The following is a 23,124-nucleotide window of genomic DNA, read 5'->3' as shown; positions in this document are numbered from 1 at the left end:
AAAGCACCGCTTCCGAGGGTCTGTCAAAAGTCAGTGGAAATGCTAAATTCTACTGGGGAGCAAAGCCTGCTTCTGTCACCCTGCTCCTCTCTAGAAGGGGAACTCAGGACGACCTCCACTTTGTGCTTCTGTGACCCCTGCCAGACTGTGAAAGGGAGCAAAAGCAGATGTTTCAGTGTTATTCTGCACGGGAGGCTTTCTTTCTCACTAGCTCTGCCCTTGTTTATTTCTTGATTGCCACAAGAAGATATCCCTTCTGCCTCCTCTCCTCCCTCAAATAATAGTAGACATCTTTTCTTTTTTATGAGGCCAGAGTGTGACCATGAAGGAAGTAACAGCATCTCTCCAGAAAGCAATGAAACTCTGTAAATGTGTTATTACTATATTCCAACTGTATATACTTTATTTAATAAAAGTCTTCTTTCAAATGATTAGCCAGCCAGGCACTTTAGAGTCTCCCCAGAGTTTGATGGCGCAGAATCTGCAATGGCCATTTGAGATCTATGTAAACCGTCTAAATCATTGTGTGGAAACCTTTTCTCCTGCCATGGGAGAGAGGATGCAGACTCACCATGTATGTGTACTCACAGAAGATCACCAGGTTGGATGCTGAGCTTGCAGATATGAAGAAGGTGACCAAGAAGAATTACAAACAAAAATGTAATTATTTCCTAATGAAGAGCTGATCTTGCAGACCTACCTGACACAGACTTTGTACTGCAGCGATTCTGCTTTACTGGGAGAGATCGCATCCCTTTTCCTTCTGCTGTGGATATCAAACCACTCTATTTCAGGCAGTGGCTCAAACGCGCTGTCTTCTGCAGCAATCAAGCCCTCATAATCATCGTTTTCATCAGAGTATGCAGTTTCTGGAGGTGACAGACATGATCATCCATGCACAAATTTGACTGAGGACCTGGTAATTTGGCTCCTTTTTGTATAATGATAAATACCAGTGGGCAGTCATGCCATCTCTATGGGTTTTATAAAAGTTTGCTGTATACCATCTCAGTATTTCCAATTCATTCAGAGTTAAAATTTTAGGGATAATCATAGTAATAGTAGCCAACAGATCTAGCTAAGAATGGGGTTTAGGCTATGCATAGATATGTAAAGGACGATCCCTGCCTCCAGAAGTTAGCTATTCAAACAGAAAAAAAATGCAGACATAAGCAGAGAGCAGGATGAATACACACTTCAAGGGATGGAAAACACCGTCTTGCTCATATGAAAATACCTATGACAGGTCTGTCCCAAAGAATTTTTAAGGCCACGTGGTAGGACCCTTATTATCCAGGGAACTGAGCTGGGCTTTCCCTGCATGGCAGCCAGGAAGGGAATTTACCGCGCTCTCCTCCCAATAACAAAGAAGAGTTACTAATAGTACCTGTGTATCTTCTAGGTTCCCTCTGCACCTACAGTCACTCAGATAGTTATTAAACTACAAAAAAATATTAATAAACTGAATGCAACAATGGCTAGGCAGGGTTCCGAGGCCTCTCTCTTTCCTCGTTTTCACTAATTTATTCCCACTTTCCAGGGCTGGAAAGCCAGTAAGTATTACTAGCAGTTGGCCAAAGATGTCACTTTCCCTTTTCACTCACCAGAGTACTGAACGCTCCCTTCCATTTCCACTGTCAAAATCAAATCATTACACGTGTTGTTCTTCAGCTCAGAAGACCAGTACACTTTTAATATCTAAGATGAATACACAAACAGTGAATCGCTAAAAATATAATTTAAATGACAAGGGATTTACTCATCCAGGACTTCAGCAAATGTTGATGGGATATGGGAGTGTGGAGAGAAACACCGGTCTCCCAGAGGCACAGACTAGTCACAGAGGACTGACGTGGGTGGAAGCAGGAGAGGTCCCATGTGCAAATCACAAATGTCATGGGACCTTTGAGATAACTCTCCCTTCCCAACCACAAAGGGGTCTCTCAAACTCCAGCCACCTCTATCAGCGTTGACATTTCATGGACTTAAAGTTAAAAAACAGGAAAAATTGACTTCCCATCAGGGCAGTCCATAGGCCCTGAATTTTAGAAATTTGGAGGAAGGAACACAAAGGATGAAGCCATGGCAAGTAATTTCTCACTCTGTTTTCAAAAAGGGATTAAAAGAAGTCCAGTTGGACTCTGACTTTCTGATTTACAGCTTACACTCATTGTCCCATTTCCTCTGCCGCGGACAGACACTTCAAGTTTTCTCCCAAGTTCAAACTGCAAACCAAGGCAAAAAAGAAAAAAAAAAAAGAGAGATTTAGTCTGTGCTCAGCATTTGATCTATTGTTTTCCTGCGATCTTGACAGTATTCTATGCCTTTATGCCTCAGAACTGGGGTAGGGAAAACCTTTAGCTATGGAAGGAGTTATGAGACCTCAAGTCTCATAAGATTTTTAATGTGCTGGGCTGATGCATCTTACTCTGCTGTTCTGGGGCCCAGGAGACATATTTTCCCAACTTCACTCTCTCCTCTGTAGCCTGGATTTGACATTTTCACAGGTCCCAACACACTGAATATCAGAATATTCCCTTCTTCCTCATTCCCTAGCAAGACTTGGGCTCCTGGCTGCTCTTCACTACTGGGGGAGGTTCTCATCACCAAAGCCCTTGAAGAGGCAGGAAAGCACCTCTAAGTGTGCTGCTAAGCTTCTGTTGAAATTTTTTTCTTTAAAAAGATTCTGTTGTTTTACAGATTAAATTATTAAAAATATTATAAATCAGGTACATCATGATTGCTTAACTTGAGAAAACCTAGGCCAGATGATCCAATGTTTCTCCAGTTTGAGGGAAAAAAGCTTGAAACAATGGATGGTTGTGTACCTCTAGCTGCTTCTGAATCACTTCATCAGTACCAGTCAGAGTAATACTGTAGTCTTTTTGTCTTCCAGGTGTTCCCAGTTCTACAGTCAGGTTGGTGGAAGCAGTGTTCAATGTCTGTATGCTGTATGCTGACAGAGCTTCTAGGGCCACCACTGTGTCCTAGGTGAGAAAGAAATGCAAAAATGATGCCAAGTTATTTCAATAACATGTAAGATGACACGATAGGTCACCTGGAGCTATTCTTCAGTTTTATGTTTTTTGCTGCTTTGAAGTTCTCCTGTATCTGTCGTTCCTACCTGCACAGACTATTCATTTCATTTCTCAGCTTCTTCTTTTAGCATTAAAATCCTAAAACCACTGGAGGTCTGACCTTTGATTATTATAAGTTTTCATAAAGACAAAGAATCTTTGCTGGCTTATAACTATTTTATTTTGGCCCATATTTTATTAATGAGCCAAAATCTTTAGTGCTTCATACACCAAAGAAGTTCAGGATTAACTGTTACAATGCTTTCAAAACTAAATGAAAAAGTCTTTATGTGGCTTCTGTTTTCTTCCCTCCCCCCGAAACTCCACCCGGACTGGTGGTCAGGCACCTGTGTAGAGCAGTATCCTCCACCGTAGTTCCTTCTTTCCGTCAGCCATGTAGCAATAGGCCTTGCGTACTCCATGTCTTTCAGGAGCAATGTTTGAAGCAATGCATAGGCAGTGGTTTCCACTGAGACTGCATCGTTGCCATTTCCCCAGTAGCGCTGCTGCTTTGCTGCAAGAATAACTTAGTCTTGAATCGCCTTGGTAAAGACATTTGCCAGAAATGGCTATTGTTCTACACAGTAGATATTTCATGTCATAGCGCTGAGGAACCACAAGACACAGATGCTGTCATGAGAGCAACAAATCAGTTGGGAAGCAGAGATAATGGAAAAGAAAACCCACAATTTTCAATTTTGACTTATCCAACCATCACAGTCTAATGATCCCCTTGTACAGCGATGTCCATTTGATGGAGTAGTAGCATTGTGTCTGGTGGTTCCCAAGAGGTAATAGTATTAATTATGCCTGTAAGTCCAGCCTTGATTAAGGAGAAGCATATTCCCTATGCTTAAACTATGGCTATTAAACCATAATGTATTTACCAAATGAATTGGGAGAAATTAATGGCGTGGCAGTGCAGCCACACAACCAACTGACTCAGCATTGACCACAGCCACACACCGGGGGGGGGGGGCAGGGAAGAGGTGACATCCATGTGGAGCTGGAACAAAGCACTCAGAACTGGCAGGGGGCTTTGAAAACAGGTGGGATGGAAAAGACACCTCCTGTCTTGAGCACAAATCCAGTCTGGACTACTCCCATATGTAGCTGTTCATTCCTATTTACCCATCAAAAGTTTCTTCTTTCTCAGCTGGCTTGGACTTTTTTTTTTTAATGCACTTTAGTGGTGTGGAAACCTTGGTAGGCAGCAAGTTAAGCAGAAAAGGTAAATGACTTTTTACCATGGTTCTGTTCCAATTCCAGCATCAGATAAGATCATGATCCAAACTTCACAATGCTAAGTTGTTACTTTATAGTAATATTAATTATACAAATTACATCTTACGATTTTGACATTGGAATATTTAATTATGTAATTTAAATAATTAAGTATATTCCACGTATACATACATGCTTCTATAAAATTAAACTGTCTTCATTTACTTGAATGTGGTTTGTTCATATAAGAGTGCTCAAAGTACTTTAATTAGGAAAAGAGCTTTCTAACTGAATTTTAAGAATGGTTACCAGTACCTGCATCAAAAACAGAACAGCCCCTTAATTTTTCTTTCACAAACTGGGCTTCTTCACTATCAGACTGCACAAGCGTCAGAGCATAAGCAGTGATGGCTGTAGAATAACAGTTAGTATTTCTTGAAAGTTGATTTTTCATGTAAGCCACTGCTCCTCTAATCACTTTAACCTGTGAAAACAGAATGGAACCATTTGAAAAGGTCATTCAGACCTACTAACTGTTATTGCTGGTGAGAGTACTAGGAAATTAAAATACTTCGCTGTAGTCATTTTTGACGCAATTTTAATAATTTTTGCTTAGTGATTAAAGCCATTGATGATGGAGTGTGTAGCTCGAAACACCTTGTTGTACATTAGGCCACGGCATCTTTTCCTATCGACCACAGAGGTAAACAGCCTTTTACCTCCTCATTTGCAGTACTTTAAGAAGTAGGGTGGACATGCCATTGTGCAATAGCCTTCAGACTAAAAGATAAACAGTCAGGCTTCCTACCACATCAGGTGACTCGTAGACCTGTAGAGTCTGTTGTAATGCTATAGTTACAAAGGCTGTCAAAGCCAAATCCTCTTCTGCTGACCCAATGCCACCCTGAAAGATGAAGCATGGAAAGGAAAAGTTAAATGTACATGTATATGCTTATGATTAAATTTAGAAAATGAAGTCAGGGACCTTCTTGTCAAACCGTCTCACCACAGACCATGTATTTTTACCCTTTAATTTTGCTCAATAATTTGTGTCCGCCTCAAGTATGTCTTCTACAATGGCAGCCAGTTTGCATTAAACAACGTTAAGAGATTAGGAACACACTACGTCCTTCAGCTGGTAATAAAATATTTAATTATTTAACTTATAGTTAAAAATCTACAATTTCTCATTGGAATATTCATGGCTTCAATTTCCAAGCTGCCCCCCCCCCCCCCCCCCCGTTTCTCTGCTACTCCCTCTAGACTAAAGAGCCCTCTAACCCACAGAGCTTTTCTCCTGTAAAGGTATTTATACACCATTAATAGATAATTTCTTACTCCTTTTCTTGATAAACTAAACACAGTGCCCTCATTAGCTTTTTTCCCTGAAGATCTGCATTTTCATTCCTATTCTTCTTTGTGATTCTTTTGCTCATGCCCTCCTTTGACAACAACCTTAGGATCTTCAACAATCTTCAGCAATATTTGACAACAACCTTCGACAACAACCTTCTCCTTCACTCAGCCCCTAATGTTTATCCTTAGGAGAAGGATAGGTTGCTTGCTTGGAAGGACTTAAGTCTCCTGACAAAATTATCATGCCCAGTTCTGGAAGCAAATGTAAAATAGAAGATAAATATCTCAGCATCAACACAGGTCAAAAAAAACGTTTGGCCAGTTCTTGAGTTGTTTTTTTTTTCCCCCAACAGTGTTACATCAACTGTGGAACTGGCTTTGAGGACGAAAGCATCACTAGTGATTTGCCAAAGATCATTAATAAAATTAATACCTTTTTTTTTTTTTAATAAGATCACTACAAAGGTATCTGCATTTTCAATGAATTTTGGAAGATGCACATTATTTTCATATCCTAGATGCATGGACAGTGTAACAGTTTTGTGTTTCTGGACACTTATAAGGGATCTGTAGAATAACATATGCAATTGGAAATTCTGATTAGGTATTAAGATTTTTTTTTTTCACTATGGGATTGATTAAATACTGAAACAGGTTACCCAGAGAGACTGTGGGATCCCCACCCTTGGAGGTATTCAAGACTCAACTGGACATGGCCCTGTGCAATCTGGTCTAACTAGACCTGTTCTGAGCAGGGGTTGGACTAGATGACCACTGGAGGTCTCTTCAAAACTAAATTACAATTCTATGGCTCTATTGCCTTTGGCAATAAAAGGCATAAATTTTTACCAAGTACAAAGATCTCAGAATTAATTTTCTAAGTGGTCTAGAGGCATAGGTCAGCTGCAAAATTATCTAGGACTGGATCAAAAGATAAAGGTGGTGAAGTGCTAGTTATGCGCCTCTGACATAACAGACCTTTTAACAAATTCATTTTACATTACAGATTTTGTAATCCTTACATTACAGATTTCTTTTTTTTAGATACATTTCTTGTTACTCAACAACTCACAATATTCCTTTCAATCCCTAGCAGCCCTAAATGTGCAACAGATTCTTCTAAATACAGATGACCTACCTGCATAGTCCTGTCCAATACTGGGTGATGGTCATGGAATGAATCATCTGCCTGCTGTTGATTAATCAAGTAGGAAATCGAGTTGCGTATGTGACTGTCTTGGACCTTAATGTATTCTCTGCACCTTGTGAGTACTTTAACAATGAATGCAGTTAACCTGCACAGAAGAAAATGTTCCAAACTTGTGCTGACATATATTTATAGAAGAGTATATTGACAGGAAAAGAAACATACTGATTTTGTACATAGACTCATATTCAATACAGTGCACTCACTGGAACCTAGTGAGTTATCACTCAGCATCAGCGTGAACATTTCTACTCTGTGGCAAATGCAAAGTAATCAGTGGCTCAGTATAAATCTCCTTCATCAAGGACTAAACATGCTCAGAGACTTACATGGCTGACTATCCATGACAAAAATATACAGGCAACACCATGCTCACCAGATTTTGAAAATCCATCCCCCAGAAAAACTTGTGATGCATCAAATGATAATAGAGGTATTTTGGAAAAAAAAAAAACAAACAAAAAATACACTTACCATACACTACTGGGGGTTGTTTTAAATGCTCCATAGGAGCCATCCACCTTCTGAAACTCAAGCAGTCTAGTATAACCTGCGTGAACAGGACAACACATAACTGTTCAGAGAATACACATATTTCTTGGGCATTTTCATACATCACTTGTATTAACATGGACATGTTCAGTATTGACTAGTGGAAGAGTACATAGAGGTGTTCACTGGACATCATTAAGGAGGAAATGACGGGGTCAGCAGGCCTTTGACACAGAAAAAGCACCAGGCTTAGAAGGTGCTCTGTGTTGCTTGACTTAATTGAGCCATGAGAATAACCTGAAAACTGCAGGTATCTATAGTTACAAAGCATTTTCTGTGTAGTGAATCTTGGGAAACTTATTTTCCATTACTGACAACTTTTCAAGCTGTTGACTTTATGGTGCGTGGAATCAAAAAATATACAAAATATCATCTCTTGGGTCAGACATAGGCTTAGAAATCATGAGTTGTGGCCTCTGATCTTGACTGCTATTATCTTGACAAAGTCTGTATCATAGCCACACAACTCATTTTCTACCCCGGTGAACTTTGATAAGAATCAATAAAAGTATAACATAGGGACTAAATGCTGCTGATAATACCAAATACTCATCAGCAGGATCTCATGTCACTTTAGGCAATCTTAGATAAATAAGCAAAGTCCTCCATTCAGCAACTGTTAGCATGTTTTTAATTCCTATTTACACCCTCATTTTTCACTGATGAAATGTGTGTCACATGTTGTCTGAAGATCATGAAGACAGGTGCATTACACTGCTTTATGCCATGTGCACACCACTACAGTTAGAAAGATCAGCTGTACCTGCTACAATACTGATAACTCTTGGGCTCTATGTTAGTCCTTGTGAGCTGCAACACCTCCGCTGCCACGTGCTGTGGTTCTGGCCTTGCTGTACATTTAACACCAGCTTTGGATCATGTCTTGGAGTGGGTTCTTCAAGAAGCAGCCTTGCAGCTGTCCTCTCCCTAAGGAAACTCCCTCCCTGGGTTGGTCCAAGGCTGTTGGAGTCATTCTAGCTCATGTAATAAATACAGGTGTGTGGAAGAGAAAGTGTTAATATCATGGTTACCATTGGGAGTTTTAGTGATACTCCTCTTGTCAACTACAGACATCTCCAGCAGAGATGTCTACATCCCAGCTGGCCATCCTAAGCACTGTCTCTGATCCGAGGGGAGAAATGAGCATTTTTAGGACATGATTCGTCTTGACCTATTTTGCACATCTACATTAGGAGGAAATGATCAACTGGCCTTTGCTGTCCATTTACGCTGAAAAGAGTTGACGTTGATCAGCTCAGATTTTACTTTCTGCTTCTAAATTAGGCAAGAAAGAGGGTGGACTATGAATGTCAATACTGTACAATGTCAGAAGTAGGCAATTAGTCACCTAAATCCTCCTCACCAGTTCTGTTTCTCATGTCTGTCTGCAGATTGTCAGAGGCATTTCTGCGTGGCTGTGTTAAGATAACGCTCACTCTTTTGGCAAGTAGCAATGGTTAGTGTGCAATGCAAAAGGATAGCAAAGACTGTGTTGGTTGGTTGGTCTCTTTTTTTTTTTTCTGTGTACCTTTTTCAATCATGTTAATGGCTTCCTCCTTCCTTTCAGCATTAAAGTTCACCCACTGGTCACTGGCATCCAAGTACTCAATAGCGTAGACTGCAGGGGCCATTTTCACCATTGTTTGCTCTGCACAGCCTGTGGGCACTTGAATAAGTTTCTCAACTCCACTGAGACTAAGACAATTTTCGACAGACTCATCCATAATATTCCCTGTTGTAAAAAACACAAGCCATAGTACATATCGTATTTAAAGCTGTCTGGTGTAACATGAAGAAAGGTGATACTAACTATAGGTTGACACTCCAGCATGGCCTAATACTTCTCACTGTTTTCAGCTACTTAAGACTTTGTAAAGCTGGAGAAGAACAAGGATGAGGTGCCAGGCCCTGGGAAAACTGGAGAAAGGAGGCTGGGGCAGTGAAGGAGCATGGAGGAGAAAGAGTCCTGAGGCTACTGGAAGCAGGAAAGCAAGGAAAGGGGGAAAGACTGGTGCTTCAGGTTCGGGCTGGAAAAATCTTGTCAAACCAGACCTGATCCTCCCACAGAGAGCAAAAAGATAGTGCCTTAATCATACCAAACATTTTGTGCAGAGCTTTTTTTCTTTTTTCCTCTCTGCAATTTTCTCATTTGATGAATTCAAGCATCCCCATGCTTTAGAACAGGGATTTGAAATGGAAGCCAATAGCCTTTGTGTCAAGAATGCATTATTTGACATTTTCTGGGAAAAAATGTTTTTATCATTAATAAGAGCACTTGCTAGTAGATGTTTTTAAAATACGTATGCATGAGTATATATATATGTATACAATTATTTGATTAAAGGAATATATGACTGTACATATCTTCTCTTTAGAAAAACAGAACTTTCCAGAACTTATACATCAGAGTCTGGCATCCTTTTTTCTGAAGATTAAAGCAGATTTCTACAGACCTACATGCAGTGTGGGGTTATTAGAGAACGTGAACTCTTCCCTTCTCCTCTGGCCTTCCCATAAAGTTAGCCTGGGCACAGTGAGGCAGGATGGACTGCATAAAGCTGTTACATCCAATACACGTGAGAAGGAGTAACTAGAAAGAGGAAAGGTACTGGCCCAGCCTTGGGGCTGTTTCATGACCTGGGCATGTAGCACAGACCATTTGAGTCATAGCAGAAAAACTAGGAGGGAATGGAGACTAGACGTTCAGGAATGAGCAGCACAAAGGGACACGTCTCTTGTCACCTATGGAGAAGTTATTGACAAAAAATTACATTTACCTTTCAGGCTAACAAACACGTGACTATCAGAACCCGGTACCATACCAGATGGTCTGTCCAGGTCCAGTGTATGGGACTTTACTGTAAATAAATAGTAAATAGAGATCTACATCCAGACTCTTTAAACATAAAAACATACAGTGTAATTTTAGAACATGCTTTTCATTAAACATCTCACAGCTGATGGCAATTACGACAGAAATGTTATCAGAAACATTAAATGGAAATTTATGAAAAGAAATATACTTATCTTTCTTAAATTGATTTAATTTTCAATCATCAGCAATGTTTTTTTGGCTTGAATTTAGGCTTGTTTTTAATACCTTTTAAGACCCATTAGTAAATGAAATAGATGCCTACTTAATATTTAAAGAATGCTACCTTGAAACACAGAAGTAATACAAATAAATTCTGAACATTTAGAATTAAATGATTTTTCTTTCCTGAGTCTTTTGCTATGTACTGGATGAAGAGATTTGTGACAAGTTCTGGTCAACCAAAGCAACGTTTGTATGTTAAGAAGTATTTCACCGCACCTATCAGATATTCACACCAGACTTCACACCCCCTGTCCCTACACCAAACCTCATCTATATCTAATTATTTTGTGTAACTTACAGCCACTGTTAATGCAAATGGTCTTTTCTTCTCTCTGTAAAATACCTTCAGCCTGTACAATTGAGGAAAGAAAAGTTAAAACTTTTGCAAGCACTCACACCTGAAATTAAGCTGCATGAAAGCCGTGATCTCTGCCCTTGCACTAGACCAGCAGGTGGCAGAAATAAGTTATTTTGGAGTGAGATTTCTCTCCAGGTAAAACTGAAGCTTCAAATCAGAATTTCAGTCTCCCACTTGAAATGCTAATAAACTGTGCTGACTTTTTTTCTTATTATTGACATATTTCCCTGGATGAAATTCCTTTAACCAAAACTAACCCAGAAAAATTAAACTTCAATGTTTATTCTCAGCTTTGTGAGCTGTGCAAGTCAAGTTCACAGGTGGACTCACTTTTATAAACCTCTCATCTATGAAATCCAACAAGTTCTGAGTTCATCTTGTTGGTAAAACTTAAAGTTTTTTTCCTTCTGATTTCCACACATCCCTCTTCCTACAGTTTCTATTTTTACAGACACTTTTAGTGTTTTGGTGTAGCATTGAACTCTGAAACTGTGTCTATCTCTAGAAAAGTTATGGCCTGTAATAACAGCAGGTTCCCGGCATCCCATGCCTTATCTTTACCTACATGGCTATCCCCTGACATTAATGGTGCAAGGATTCATATTTTGCACTTTTTGTGTAGATTGAAAATAGCCCTCAGTGGGCTACTTGTGTGCTGTAATGAGTCCGTGCTGGTCAGCACTGACTCTTGAAAAGTCACCTTTCATCATTTTGAAAGTGAACTAAGGTATTAAATATCAATACAACATCTTTGTTTGCCTGTATGTGTTTTACCTATGCAATTGTTAACATTGAAGATCCATTAACTAGAAGGAATAAAATAGGGTTTAACTTTATGACTAGCAGAGAGTATTCCCTTCTCAAAATATTGCTAGATGGACATCTTCAACCTTGGCTTCATAAGGGAAAAATAATTTTTGTAAATGTTCATGAAGCAGGTGGAAGTTAAAGATTACGAGATGGGCACGGACTGCATGAAGGAAGTTGTCGCTATGTCATGGGTAGAAGGTTGCCTTTTTGCCGTAGAGAACAATTCTTTCCATATACACTACACACAAGCCCACCACAGGGTTAAATTTCTTCCCCATGCTATAGCTCAATCCTTGCTGAGAAACAGGTTTCCTGAGATTGCCTCCAGCCTTATGTTTCTACGACTTCACTCCGTCCACAAGAGCTCCACACTTAGTGAATGTTATATTTGAGGAGAAACACATATTCATGAAGTGCCTGCCCTCAGCCAGTTATACCTACCACAACATTGAGGTTCTTCCTAATGCTATCAGTGTGCCCAGAAACTGTGTCGAGAGCAGTAATAGTAATTGGAATTTCTCCCACAGTCAGAGGGACAACCGAGAAGTAGGCTGCTGTTGCAGAGTTCCCCTTAGCCGCCAGCGTCAGCTGCACAGCCTTCTCCGTCGCCTCTGCGGTGCACAGCCCCTTCACTGCATCCATCGTCACTATAACCTGCGGGAACAAGGCAGTGCCTGCGATCAGGTTTAGTGCATCACTACACAGGAAAAATACTCCAGGTCCACCACGTCTAGGTAAGAATGAGAAATGAAAAACAGGTATAACAGGAGATTAGCTTTTGCTTAAAAAGGAAATAGCAATGCAGACATTTTGCAAGACAGAAAGTGTTTTTCACTTTGCTGCCTTGAATTTACTATTCTCCGTGTATAAAATAGGAAAACTTTTTCACCAAAAAGTGATCAAATGCTGGCACAGCTTGTCCAAAGAGTTTGTGGAGTCTCCCTCCTTGGAGATATTCAATATTTGACTGGACAAGGCCCTGAACAACCTGCTCTAACTGGACCTGATCTGAGCAGCAGGTTGGACTAGAGACCTCTGGAGGTCCCTTCCAAACTAAATTGTTCTGTGGCCCTATGATTTGTTAACTTTCATCTACATTGACTAGGGCTGTGAAGGTAAATCAGCTAGTATTTCTTCATTACTCTGAATTTGCAACATAGTTTTGGCCTATCCCTGAAATACAGGGAAGTAAGAAGGAAAGCACATTTTTATCTCCGTGTATAAAATAGGAAAACTTTTTCACCAAGAAGTGATCAAATGCTGGCACAGCTTGTCCAAAGAGTTTGTGGAGTCTCCCTCCTTGGAGATATTCAATATTTGACTGGACAAGGCCCTGAACAACCTGCTCTAACTGGACCTGATCTGAGCAGCAGGTTGGACTAGAGACCTCTGGAGGTCCCTTCCAAACTAAATTGTTCTGTGGCCCTATGATCTGTTAACATTCATCTACATTGACTAGGGCTGTGAAGGTAAATCAGCTAGTATTTCTTCATTACTCTGAATTTGCAACATAGTTTTGGCCTATCCCTGAAATACAGGGAAGTAAGAAGGATAGCACATTTTTATACATCCCAGCTCTACACCATTCAACACAGTTCAGAAGATGCTGGTCAAGCAGAGCTGGCTGAGAGAAAAGATGAAGAGATTAAAAAAAGAGCATCAGCCTGAGGATGATGGAGGCCCTAAACCCAGTGACAACTGTGGCCATATACAGAGCTGGATAGGTGTCACATGCAGACAAAAAATGGCTTTGCATTGTATGCATGATGAATTTTGTGGCTAACATATTGGATTGTAGGCTCATAATTTACCTCTGTGTCTTGTGTACCTGTTTTATCAGCAGCTGGGTGTTGCCCAGATTGGCAGGCAGCAAAAATGTATCTGGTTGCTTCAATGAAAGGGGAGAAGACATACCCAAAGACAAGGAATTTGGCTGTGTAATATGGTAAATAAAACCTGTTTTATACAGTAAGTTTGATTAGCAAGTAGAACTGGATCCTTTTCTTTGGGAGACTTTCAAAATGGGAGTGTGGTGTCTGGGTTGTAGGAGGGCACTGAAAGGTGGCTAGGTCATTTACATTAAATTATTACATAGCTATACATCTAGCTAGCTAGATGTATATAGCACGGCAGTTGGTGGTGATACTACCTGGAGGTCGTTGGGCAGATAGTTGTAAACCACTGCTTTTATTTCTAGTTGTTCATGTCGTCTGACTGAGTATGGTAATCTCAGGGATACAAAAAAGTCTTTGAAAACTGCAAAGGTGTGGGGGTCAGCTATGCAAAATCCTGGGATGAGAAAAAAACAGAGTTGAGAATTACACTCTTAACATCAGCTGATAAAAAGTTAAATGTCTAATCAAAACTCATTGCCCGGGCTCCCCCGAGGTCAAGAGCAGGAGAGGGAGACAGGCATATCCAGAAAGCATTTCAACTCATGTGCGCTAGAGACCTATCTCACGGGTAGATGATATTTGCCCTCTGGAGTCACTGCCATGGTTTTCAATAGGTAAAATTTGGCAGGAGTGTTTGTAGCTTTTGTGAGTGAAATGTGGCCCAGCTTTCCTGCAGAGGCCACATTTAAAACACAATGACCTTTCTTCGCCTTCTGTAAATAAACTCCATGACTATCACTGAACCCTTGGATGAGGAGAGTGCCCACTCCTTTCCAAAGGGGAGTGGGCAGTACCAGGTGGACCCTTTGTCCCTCCTGCATGGTCCTGGTCAACCCCCAGGAGCTCCCAGAGAGCAGCCCCTGGGAACCTGGGCTCTCTGGTGTCCAGCCCTTGCTGATCCTCTCCTAGTTTCCTGGGGGTCTTCTCTTCTCTTCTCTAGCTTTCCAGAGACCACAAACGTTCATGCTTCTCTGAGATGGCCAGAACTCACTCCCAGAAATATTAAAATAAAAGCGGTGTTATTACTGCTACCTTTCTTGTGGCTTCCTGGCCATATGGAAGCTAAAATGAGATGGTTTATCAATTTGATAGGAAACGGTTTTGATTGTACAATCCATCCTCCTTCAAAGCCCACTTCATGTTGTTTTTATAAATATGTATCTATCCCTTAAATTCTAGCTGGGCTTTAATATGGCATAAAAGAGAGGAGTAAATGTCATGATCAAAACACTTTGTGTTTTTCAGTACACACTGTCTCACTCTGACAACAAAACTTTGTATCTTTGTTTTAAAAAATATATATTCTCTATTCATCTGTACAAAGAAACCAAGTAAAATACCCAATACTTATACCTTTTTGGGGAGATATGCTTATTGCCTGAACTTCCCAGGTAGTTATAGAGTCAGGAGCAAAGTTTTCTACACTAAGAAACACAAAATAAAATGTATTAGGAAGGACGCATAAAATGTAAACATTGTAATTTGCTGAAGTTTGAGTATCGTAAGGGAAAAAAATATTCCCTCAGCTGTGGAGACAAAGTACTTGCAAATATTCTGAAGTCCTCTGTATCAGATAACACATAAAGCTGATATTTATATACATTTTACTGTACAAATTTAGACATATTCACCTAGTCAGGTAATACAGTACCTATGGTTTCCAGGGTTTTTCACTTCTTCAAAATTCCACCACCAGCTTTCAGGAAAATAACTGCGCAAGTTGACAGAGGTTTCACCAAACACTTCTTCATGGTCATCATAGTCTGTAAAACAAGAGCGGGGTTTCTGTTCTGAAGTCTGTGGAGGACTGTCTTGCAGGGAATCAGTTTGTCAGAGAAAAATAGCATGAAAAATACTCTGTATGAAAAAACTTCATCTGGGTTTCATCTTGTGCATTAAAAAAAAAAAGCTGAAAAAAGAGAAGCAATGATCAAAGATTGTCATTGAACAAAAGAATAATTCCTCTTTTGAAGTTCAATAACTATATGCTACCAAACAAGAAAACATTCCCCGTTAGTAACGTGTAGCAAAGATGTTCCTACCGTCCCATGTTTGTGACAGACAGAGCATGAAAGGGGAGCTCTGAGAAAAATGGTAGCAGAAATTACACTTAGAATGGGGTCATTTTCAACATGAAATATTTTTTTTGTGACATGAGCTCTTGTGTGATCAGAGATAGACTTTGGGGAGAAGAAAGGAAGAAAGATACAAAATTGTGCCTGGCGGAAGTGGTCCCTTCTCATGAGGCAGTGTTTTGGAGGTACTCAGGTGTTGTAACAGTAGTACCACTAATAAAATAGTCATGAATCCAAGACCACTCAGAGCCTTGAACACAGACAACCACCCCCTTCTCTGTTCTGCTTTTTGCAGCCTGCTGGGGTGCGGGGAGGGGCCGACAGCTCCTCCATAAGGCTGTTCTGGGGCCAACGGTGGCTAAAGCAATCCCTGCCTTTTCTCATCCCAAGAAGTTATCCCGTCCCACTCCCACCTTCACAGTGTACAGTTGCGAAGATGCAATGGTGTGTGGGTGTTGCACTATACCGGGGCTTAGTGAAACGTTGATGTGAAAACTTCCCCGCCGGCCCCACAGCATTAAATGCCCCTTAACCCTCCCTTCCCACCATATGAAGGGTATTTTTCTGTAGACAGTTGCACGCCACTGTTCTTTACATCGTGCCAAGCCCACTTTGATCCTCCGCTTCGCTTGCTTTCTGAGGGCTGTGGCTTTCTCACAGCAGTCCCGGAAGGCGTTTCTGCATTTGGGGGAGCCAACCACCTTTGTTAGCCTTTTCGCACAAGAAAACCTCATGGGATTTAATTTCATTCCATCTTCACAGCATATTTGTAGATCAGTGTTTTGATATTTGCTGGCTGCAATATAATTAAAGCCCAGAATTAGTGCTGTGGAAGTAGCAATAAGCGTAAAGGTGTTCATCGTGCTCATTCCTGTCATTCTTTGCAGTTAAAGTTAGTTGCTATTGCAACAGTCTACCTTCAGCTGGGGACCTCTTCTCCATTCTAAAAACAGTCCACAAGCAAAGGAGGAAAGCATGAGCCCTATGGCATCCTAGATATTCTATTCTAAGCTTTCTCTTCAAATTCAAACTGTGAATTAAAAACGCCTCCTTGACAGACTGGAATTAGATATCTTGATAGAAATAGCCATGGCAGTGTTTTCATTCTTGAATAAAGAGACCAATTTCAAAAGTAAGGAAGATCCCAGCTTCAAGCCTTCATGTCTTCTGGGAAGGAAATATATCAATTTGTATAAACTTTTTTTTTTTTTAAATTTAGGCCAAATATTACACTAGCTCTTCTCTTAATTGGAGCACAAAGTACCAAAGCTGGCACAACTTCAAAGCAGAATGTCAAGGAAAAAAATGGGATCTATAAAATCTTTTCTGGCCATATACATAATTTTGAAAAACTTTAAAGCCATGACTGATTCCATGACATGATATCTAGTTGAAGTACTTCACATTTGGGATTATAAACTGGTGAATTAGTTTCCATTTGCAGCCGGGCCACTCTTTGGTTTTGTTTTTTTGAGTTGTTTTGATAAATGATGCATCAGGTCACACGGCATAAGATACACACTTGTGCTAGGTTATGTCACTTAATGCAAGAAGTGGGACTATGGATATCTTGGTATCCTTTACTATCCCATCACTTCTTGCCCCTTAGATCCCAGCCAGATCCCTTTGCCTCCCCCTGCTAAGCCTTTCAGGCCACCCAGATGGGCAGACATACCAATTCCTGGTATTTGCTTCCAAAAATCCAAAGATCTCTTCTGCCTTCTGGTACCCTGGAGGCATTTATAGCCTGGGAAAGCAGAACAGAAGAGCTTGGTCATGATACTATGACAGTAACAGCCTGATCATTCAGGTCATTCATGGAAGACCCATTTTAGGACCCATCTCATTCACAGAAGACCCACAGTTTGACGAGTTACCTTACAGCCCTAGCCAACTGCTGCCTGCCCCAGCTGAGCTGGACACCAAAGGACCAGCAGCCACGCTCTGGTCTATCTGAGCTGCCAGCACCCAGTGAAAGAACAGAAGAAGAAAAATCCACAGGCAAGGGAGATTTTAGAACATCACAATAAAATGTTTCTGATTTTTAAGCAATCAGCCTCCCCAGATCTATAGTGGTCTTGTACAAACACCTGAAGTAAAGGGCAGATTGCACTTACCTTCTCGAATGTTGGATTTAATTGTATCTGATAAAAAGGCCAGACCAACATCAGTAAAAACTTGAACACTATCTGCACCACCACCTGCAGAACATCCAAGATCATACGAATTCATAGCATTAAATACCTGCCAAATAAAATAGCATAGATGGACCGTACACGCTTGCAAAAGGGTCGGGTTTTTTTTATATGTTAAAAAAATTCTTGTAGCCTTTGACTCGCAGAAGCAAGACAAACTGGTGGTACAAGCTGCATTTGGAAACTGAGATTAAAGCTGAGGAATGCTTTAGTTGGGAGTGCTTTCAAGTAATGCTTTTTTAATTTACAAACTTGTCTGCTGTAGCATGGAAATCCCCATCTTAAATATATCAGTCATCTTAAATAGATCCTAAATTGCAAAAGCAAAACAATTTTCAAGTTTAGCAAAGCTGTGATTAAGCAATTAATAGCCATTAATTACATTTTGATCCTCTCATTACAAAAATTTTGCTTGACTAGTAGATACGATATTTTCTTCTTACAGATATCTTACTTTTTTGGCTGTAAGCTTATTTTTCTTGTTCAGAATAAAAACTGCTTTATCAACCACAGCTAAGGCAACCATTCCCGCATGGTCCGTTTCAATCAGTAACTTGATGTTGTCTGTTGGTTCATATCTCTCTTGTTCTGTTCTCACTTTAATCTAAATAGAAAAGATTGAAACAAAAATGTCACATTTGTTAATAAAAAGCAAAGACTCTTTGGGCTGGGAATACTGTCAGCTGTGACTGTCAGCAGTCAAAGGCTGGGGGATGTTCCTGTTTTGCAGTGTTTCTGCCTGGGATCCTGTGTTTTGGAAGATGTAGATGCAGATATCTCCCACTGGAGGACAATGTGGGGGGTTAAAAGATGTGTCTGTGCAGGATATTGGACGCTGCCTTTCAATGACACTTAAGCACCGATGGGGATTAAAAGTATGTGTAAGAAGTGGTTTGCTGAACTAGGGCCTTCAACATAATTTTGTTGTTTTCCAGTGGAAACAAAATCACCATGAAATACAGCAAAAGACCAATTAACTTACAAAATCAACTGACTTAAACCGGTCTGTAATACTGCTACCTCCTTTCTATCTCACACTTGAATTTTTCAACACGACTGGGTTCAGATCTGGTGCATATCTGGTGTAGACACTTCTGTGGTTTAGGAGGAAGTAGCCATGGTGGTTATGGAATTAATAGGGAATTATTAATAGAAATGCCAACTTGAATACAACTGGGCTTTGTCATCATATAAATAAAGAATTGGCTTGTGTGTTAAAAATGGATAATTTTTCTTGAAAACTTTTTTTCCCAATGGACTATCACATTCTTTTTCCAAAACAAACATTTTTTGGGGAAAAAATCATTTTAGACAGCTGACACTTTTCAGCAGTTGTGTTTCATGCTATTGGGAAAAAGTCTCTTGTCTTATTTTTTTCATTTTACATTATAGTACCAAAAAGGAGGAGGAGGAAGGTGAAAGAAAGGCTTAGAGGGACTCCTATTTTGTCCACACTTAATTTTCTAATGTAAACCATTTTTTTAAAAGTGCTTTTGAAGTGCTACAAAATCTCAGAAAATTACTTTTAACAGTAATGAAAAAGCTTGAAAAATTACTTCAAATTCATTTTTGTTTTTCCCAATAAATTGTTTCACTTTCATGTAATGCACCTCATTACAAAAAGACAAAGTTTTCTTTGGCAGAGATTCTGCTCCTCAGTGATTCTGTTGGTGTTTCCTTGCGGATTTCTAATATATAGACACTTGCAGAGGGGGATTTATCTGTATGAAACTATATTTTTCATCTCTTTGAGGCACAACCTGTCCTATGGAAGAAGGCTATCTCTGCCATCAGTCCTGGGAGCCTTTCCCAGCTATAGCTTTTAGCAAGAATCCTGACGACTCCCTTTTTCAATAAAAATGAAATGTCTTTCACATTTTAACCCCAGGCCTGCACTTGCTCTGCTGATACCACATGTTTTTGTTTTTATTTTGGAATACAATAACAGAAGCTACTTGCTTTGAAAGTACCTTTCCTTCGCAGACATCCATAACGTCCACCCATACAGAATCAGCAACAATCTCTTGACGGCCCTCGTTCGCGATGAAGTAGTAAGCTAAAAAGCGAAAGGCGGGCACCATCTTCTCAGTGATTTTAAGGTTTATTATTTTGTTTGAGGAGAGGACCCTTCCCAAAAGCTCGGCTTGTCCCCTTGCTACAACCTGCAAGGCAGAAACAAACAAAAATCAAATATTGTGAATACACACTAGACTGGGCATTATGTTGCATAATTTTATATACATATATAGAAATTTCTGAGGCCATTTCTGTTTAAAATTTATTCTCTTCTAATGGCACTTAATAGTTTTAACTCCCAACCTGCATACGAGTAGCCTGGAGGAGACGAGCACACAGTGTCTCTAGCATAAGAGTGTGGTGGTAAGCCTCTGCTGCACTGGTCCTGTGGCCCGGGTTTGAACACAAATCTACCACCCTCCATGCAGTCTTACAGCTTGAAAAGGGGGTCCCAGATGGCAGCCTTATTTTTCCCTTCTACAATGACAGGTCATCACCCCCAGGAGAATATCAGTTTTATTTAATCTGGAATCAGTACTGAATCTTTCAGATGGTGTGGAAGGGTTGGAGCAAGAGGTTTCACCCAAAAAGTATTATTCAGGATAAAGTATCACACACTGGCCCTTAACCGATTTCAGCCCCTCTTTCACTGTTTAACTACTTTCTTCCTGTGTTATGTTAACTATATTCATGGGTTGTCAGAGGAGTGGAAAACAGACACAGTGGCAGGACTGATAGTGCTCTTCCCTGAAAAAAATACATGCAGCTTTCCTGAACGCATGAATGGGCTTCAGGAAGAAACAAAGACATGCTGCAGCCTGGTCTGAAATTCTCACTGTCTTTGTTTAGGTGACCAAAGTTTGGGAGAGAGCCTCACTGCTGAGCTCCAGCAGTGTCTCCCACCACCCCTCCCACACACCCTGTCTGCCCAGCACTCTGCCTTCCCAGGGCCCAGCAGTGGCAATTCCAACCCTATGCTAAGTCATCCAATGAAAATAAATCATCAAACTTAAATTTAACTCCTAGGGATACAATTATTCCAGTATATCAGAGTTCTATTAAAAATAAATGGGAACAGGTGCCTGTGGTGCTTATCATCCTGGGAAATTTAAGCTGCCAAGGGAAATCAGGATGAAGAGAGGGAGAAGGGGATTAAACACATTTGACATTCAACAGATTCACTCCTGGAATGTATCCATGAACACATTTGTCTCCTTCAGCAAAATAAATACTTTGCATTCCTGGTCCCAGGCTCAGCAGGATTGTTTCCTCACTTTTCCGTCTATAGAACTGCTTTTCAGACCCAATTTCGGGATGCCATTTAGGGCCATAACAGCCAATGCCTTCAGTGATCCTTCATGACATTATCTGTTGGAGATAACACTGACCTACCTGTTAACTAACATCGGGTGCAGCTAATATGGAGCCATGGTAATAAAAGAATCACATGTTATTAATGAAATAAACAATAATTAACTATAAAAGGCTTTTTCTGAGATATTCAAGGTCCCCTAGAATACAACTAGGTTTTCTAGTTGCAGGGACAGAATCTTATGTATATATATGATCTGCCCATAACAAGGTGGGCAGTTCTGTAATAGCTGAAAAAAAAGGTATTTATGGGAATCAGACCAATAAAAATAGTATTTAATATTGGCTTATTATGAGGAAAGAATACAGATTGGAAGGAGTGGGAAAGAACAAAATCTGGATTAAGAGAAATCAAATTGTCAGAGATACAGAAGTTACCTGCCTAGGATTTCAGCTTTCAAGGCTGTCAGTTTAGTATCTTGCAAAAATATCCACGTAATCATGCAGACAAACATTACTGCATATGGACCTATTTGCTCTAGACTGTATTAGAAATTACAGACTAAAATTTGTACTTACGTGTCCTTCTTCAGAAGAAAAATTTACAAAGATTTGTATACTACATGCCCCCAAATATAGGCAAATATATAAAAATAACAGAATCATAGAAATAGTTTCCGGAAGGGACCTATGGAGATCTCTAGTCCAACTGCATGCTCTAAGATGAGCCATCACCAGCATAAGATTAGGTCAGACGTGGTTTTCGCTAGTTGAGTGTTGAATGCTTCTGAGGATGGCAATTCCTTAAACTCTCTGGGGAACCTCTTCCAGTATTGCATTCATCACTAGTGAAAAGATTTTTCTAAAATGAACCTCCCAGGCCATTATCTGTAGCCTTTGTCCCTTGTTATATTGCATAGCACCACCTAGTTTGTCTCCATTATGTCTGTAATTCCTCTTCAAGTAATTTTAGGTTGCTATTAACTCACTCTTAGCCTCTTCACCAAGCTGAACAAGACCGGTTCCCTCAGCCTGTCTTGGTAGGTCAGGTGTCCTAGGATGTTGGTGATCTTGGTTGCCCTTGGTTTCCCATGTATTAGTAACTAGATAGATGTTCTAGGTTGTATAATTTCTAAAAGAAATTACTGATATGCTACTATTCTGTTTACCATATAATAGAAATAGTCAATCTTTCCGCTGCCAGACTGATGAATATCATTCAAGGTGATGCGTAAGGTATCTCCAGGTGCCACAACAGTATGTGGGATGCTGATGCTGAGGTAGTTTGGGGAAGCAGACTGGTATCTTTCAGCTCTGATACTGGTTTCAGGTGATTCTAATTTTTCTTTTCCTTCTTCAGCCTTTACCTGTCAGGGAAGAAAAGGACAGAGTGAGTGAAGTGTCCCTCAGGAGGCAATATAGAGTGTCACCCTTAATTCACATCTTGCCAGGTTATTCAGAAAATGCTGAGTCACTGCTGAGACCTCATTAGCAGAACCTGGCATCAAAAAATAGGATTTTCCTTACTTTATTCTCTCACCCTATTTTGTCTCTTGCTGTATTTGCCCTTGATATTTTTCAGGCTTGTCTCTTTCTGAATCAGAATCAATGGCTCAAAATCAAAAAGTGATTTTCTACTTCAACAGCTTTTTTCTCTTTTTATATTGTGCACATAATTGAACCCTCTGAGTGTCCAGATGTAACCTGTCTGTATTGCTCAGGACCTTTTCCTTCACCATCTTCTCATCATTTTCTGTCACTTCTCATGGTGATATTCCTTACAGTCCCATTCCCATCCTTCATCCCAGGAAAATGCACATCTGAACCACAAAAAAGCCACCACTGCCACCGATGTATGTACTCCCAAAGCTCCAGCGTATGACAGTGTCCTTCACTTCCATGAGACATCCCTCAGGCCCCTGGTCTCTCTAACATATCTCACACAATCTGG

General features: G+C 40.2%; 1 protein-coding gene across 1 annotated transcript in view; it reads right to left on the bottom strand.

Moving 5' to 3' along the window:
- The window catches only part of LOC103913434 (complement C4-like), a 49,990-nt gene that overhangs the window by 10,117 nt on the left and 16,749 nt on the right, over nucleotides 1-23,124 (bottom strand). The window contains exons 12-33 of the mRNA XM_009319924.1: nucleotides 22,343-22,540; nucleotides 19,817-20,008; nucleotides 18,301-18,450; nucleotides 17,769-17,895; nucleotides 17,327-17,398; nucleotides 16,247-16,447; nucleotides 15,228-15,339; nucleotides 14,930-15,000; nucleotides 13,831-13,970; nucleotides 12,123-12,335; nucleotides 10,812-10,863; nucleotides 10,194-10,274; nucleotides 8,945-9,148; nucleotides 7,339-7,414; nucleotides 6,796-6,952; nucleotides 5,110-5,205; nucleotides 4,617-4,785; nucleotides 3,425-3,591; nucleotides 2,829-2,987; nucleotides 2,166-2,225; nucleotides 1,605-1,698; nucleotides 701-869 (exon numbers count right to left, since the gene is read on the bottom strand). Of these exons, the coding sequence (XP_009318199.1) occupies nucleotides 701-869; nucleotides 1,605-1,698; nucleotides 2,166-2,225; nucleotides 2,829-2,987; nucleotides 3,425-3,591; nucleotides 4,617-4,785; nucleotides 5,110-5,205; nucleotides 6,796-6,952; nucleotides 7,339-7,414; nucleotides 8,945-9,148; nucleotides 10,194-10,274; nucleotides 10,812-10,863; nucleotides 12,123-12,335; nucleotides 13,831-13,970; nucleotides 14,930-15,000; nucleotides 15,228-15,339; nucleotides 16,247-16,447; nucleotides 17,327-17,398; nucleotides 17,769-17,895; nucleotides 18,301-18,450; nucleotides 19,817-20,008; nucleotides 22,343-22,540 (2,960 nt within the window). The remainder of the gene's footprint in view (nucleotides 1-700; nucleotides 870-1,604; nucleotides 1,699-2,165; nucleotides 2,226-2,828; nucleotides 2,988-3,424; nucleotides 3,592-4,616; nucleotides 4,786-5,109; nucleotides 5,206-6,795; nucleotides 6,953-7,338; nucleotides 7,415-8,944; nucleotides 9,149-10,193; nucleotides 10,275-10,811; nucleotides 10,864-12,122; nucleotides 12,336-13,830; nucleotides 13,971-14,929; nucleotides 15,001-15,227; nucleotides 15,340-16,246; nucleotides 16,448-17,326; nucleotides 17,399-17,768; nucleotides 17,896-18,300; nucleotides 18,451-19,816; nucleotides 20,009-22,342; nucleotides 22,541-23,124) is intronic.

The sequence above is a fragment of the Pygoscelis adeliae genome, unplaced genomic scaffold (genome assembly GCF_000699105.1).
Source record: "Pygoscelis adeliae isolate BGI_AS28 unplaced genomic scaffold, ASM69910v1 Scaffold32, whole genome shotgun sequence".
Taxonomy (NCBI): Eukaryota; Metazoa; Chordata; class Aves; order Sphenisciformes; family Spheniscidae; genus Pygoscelis; species Pygoscelis adeliae.
This window is presented reverse-complemented; position numbering and strand designations above follow the sequence as displayed.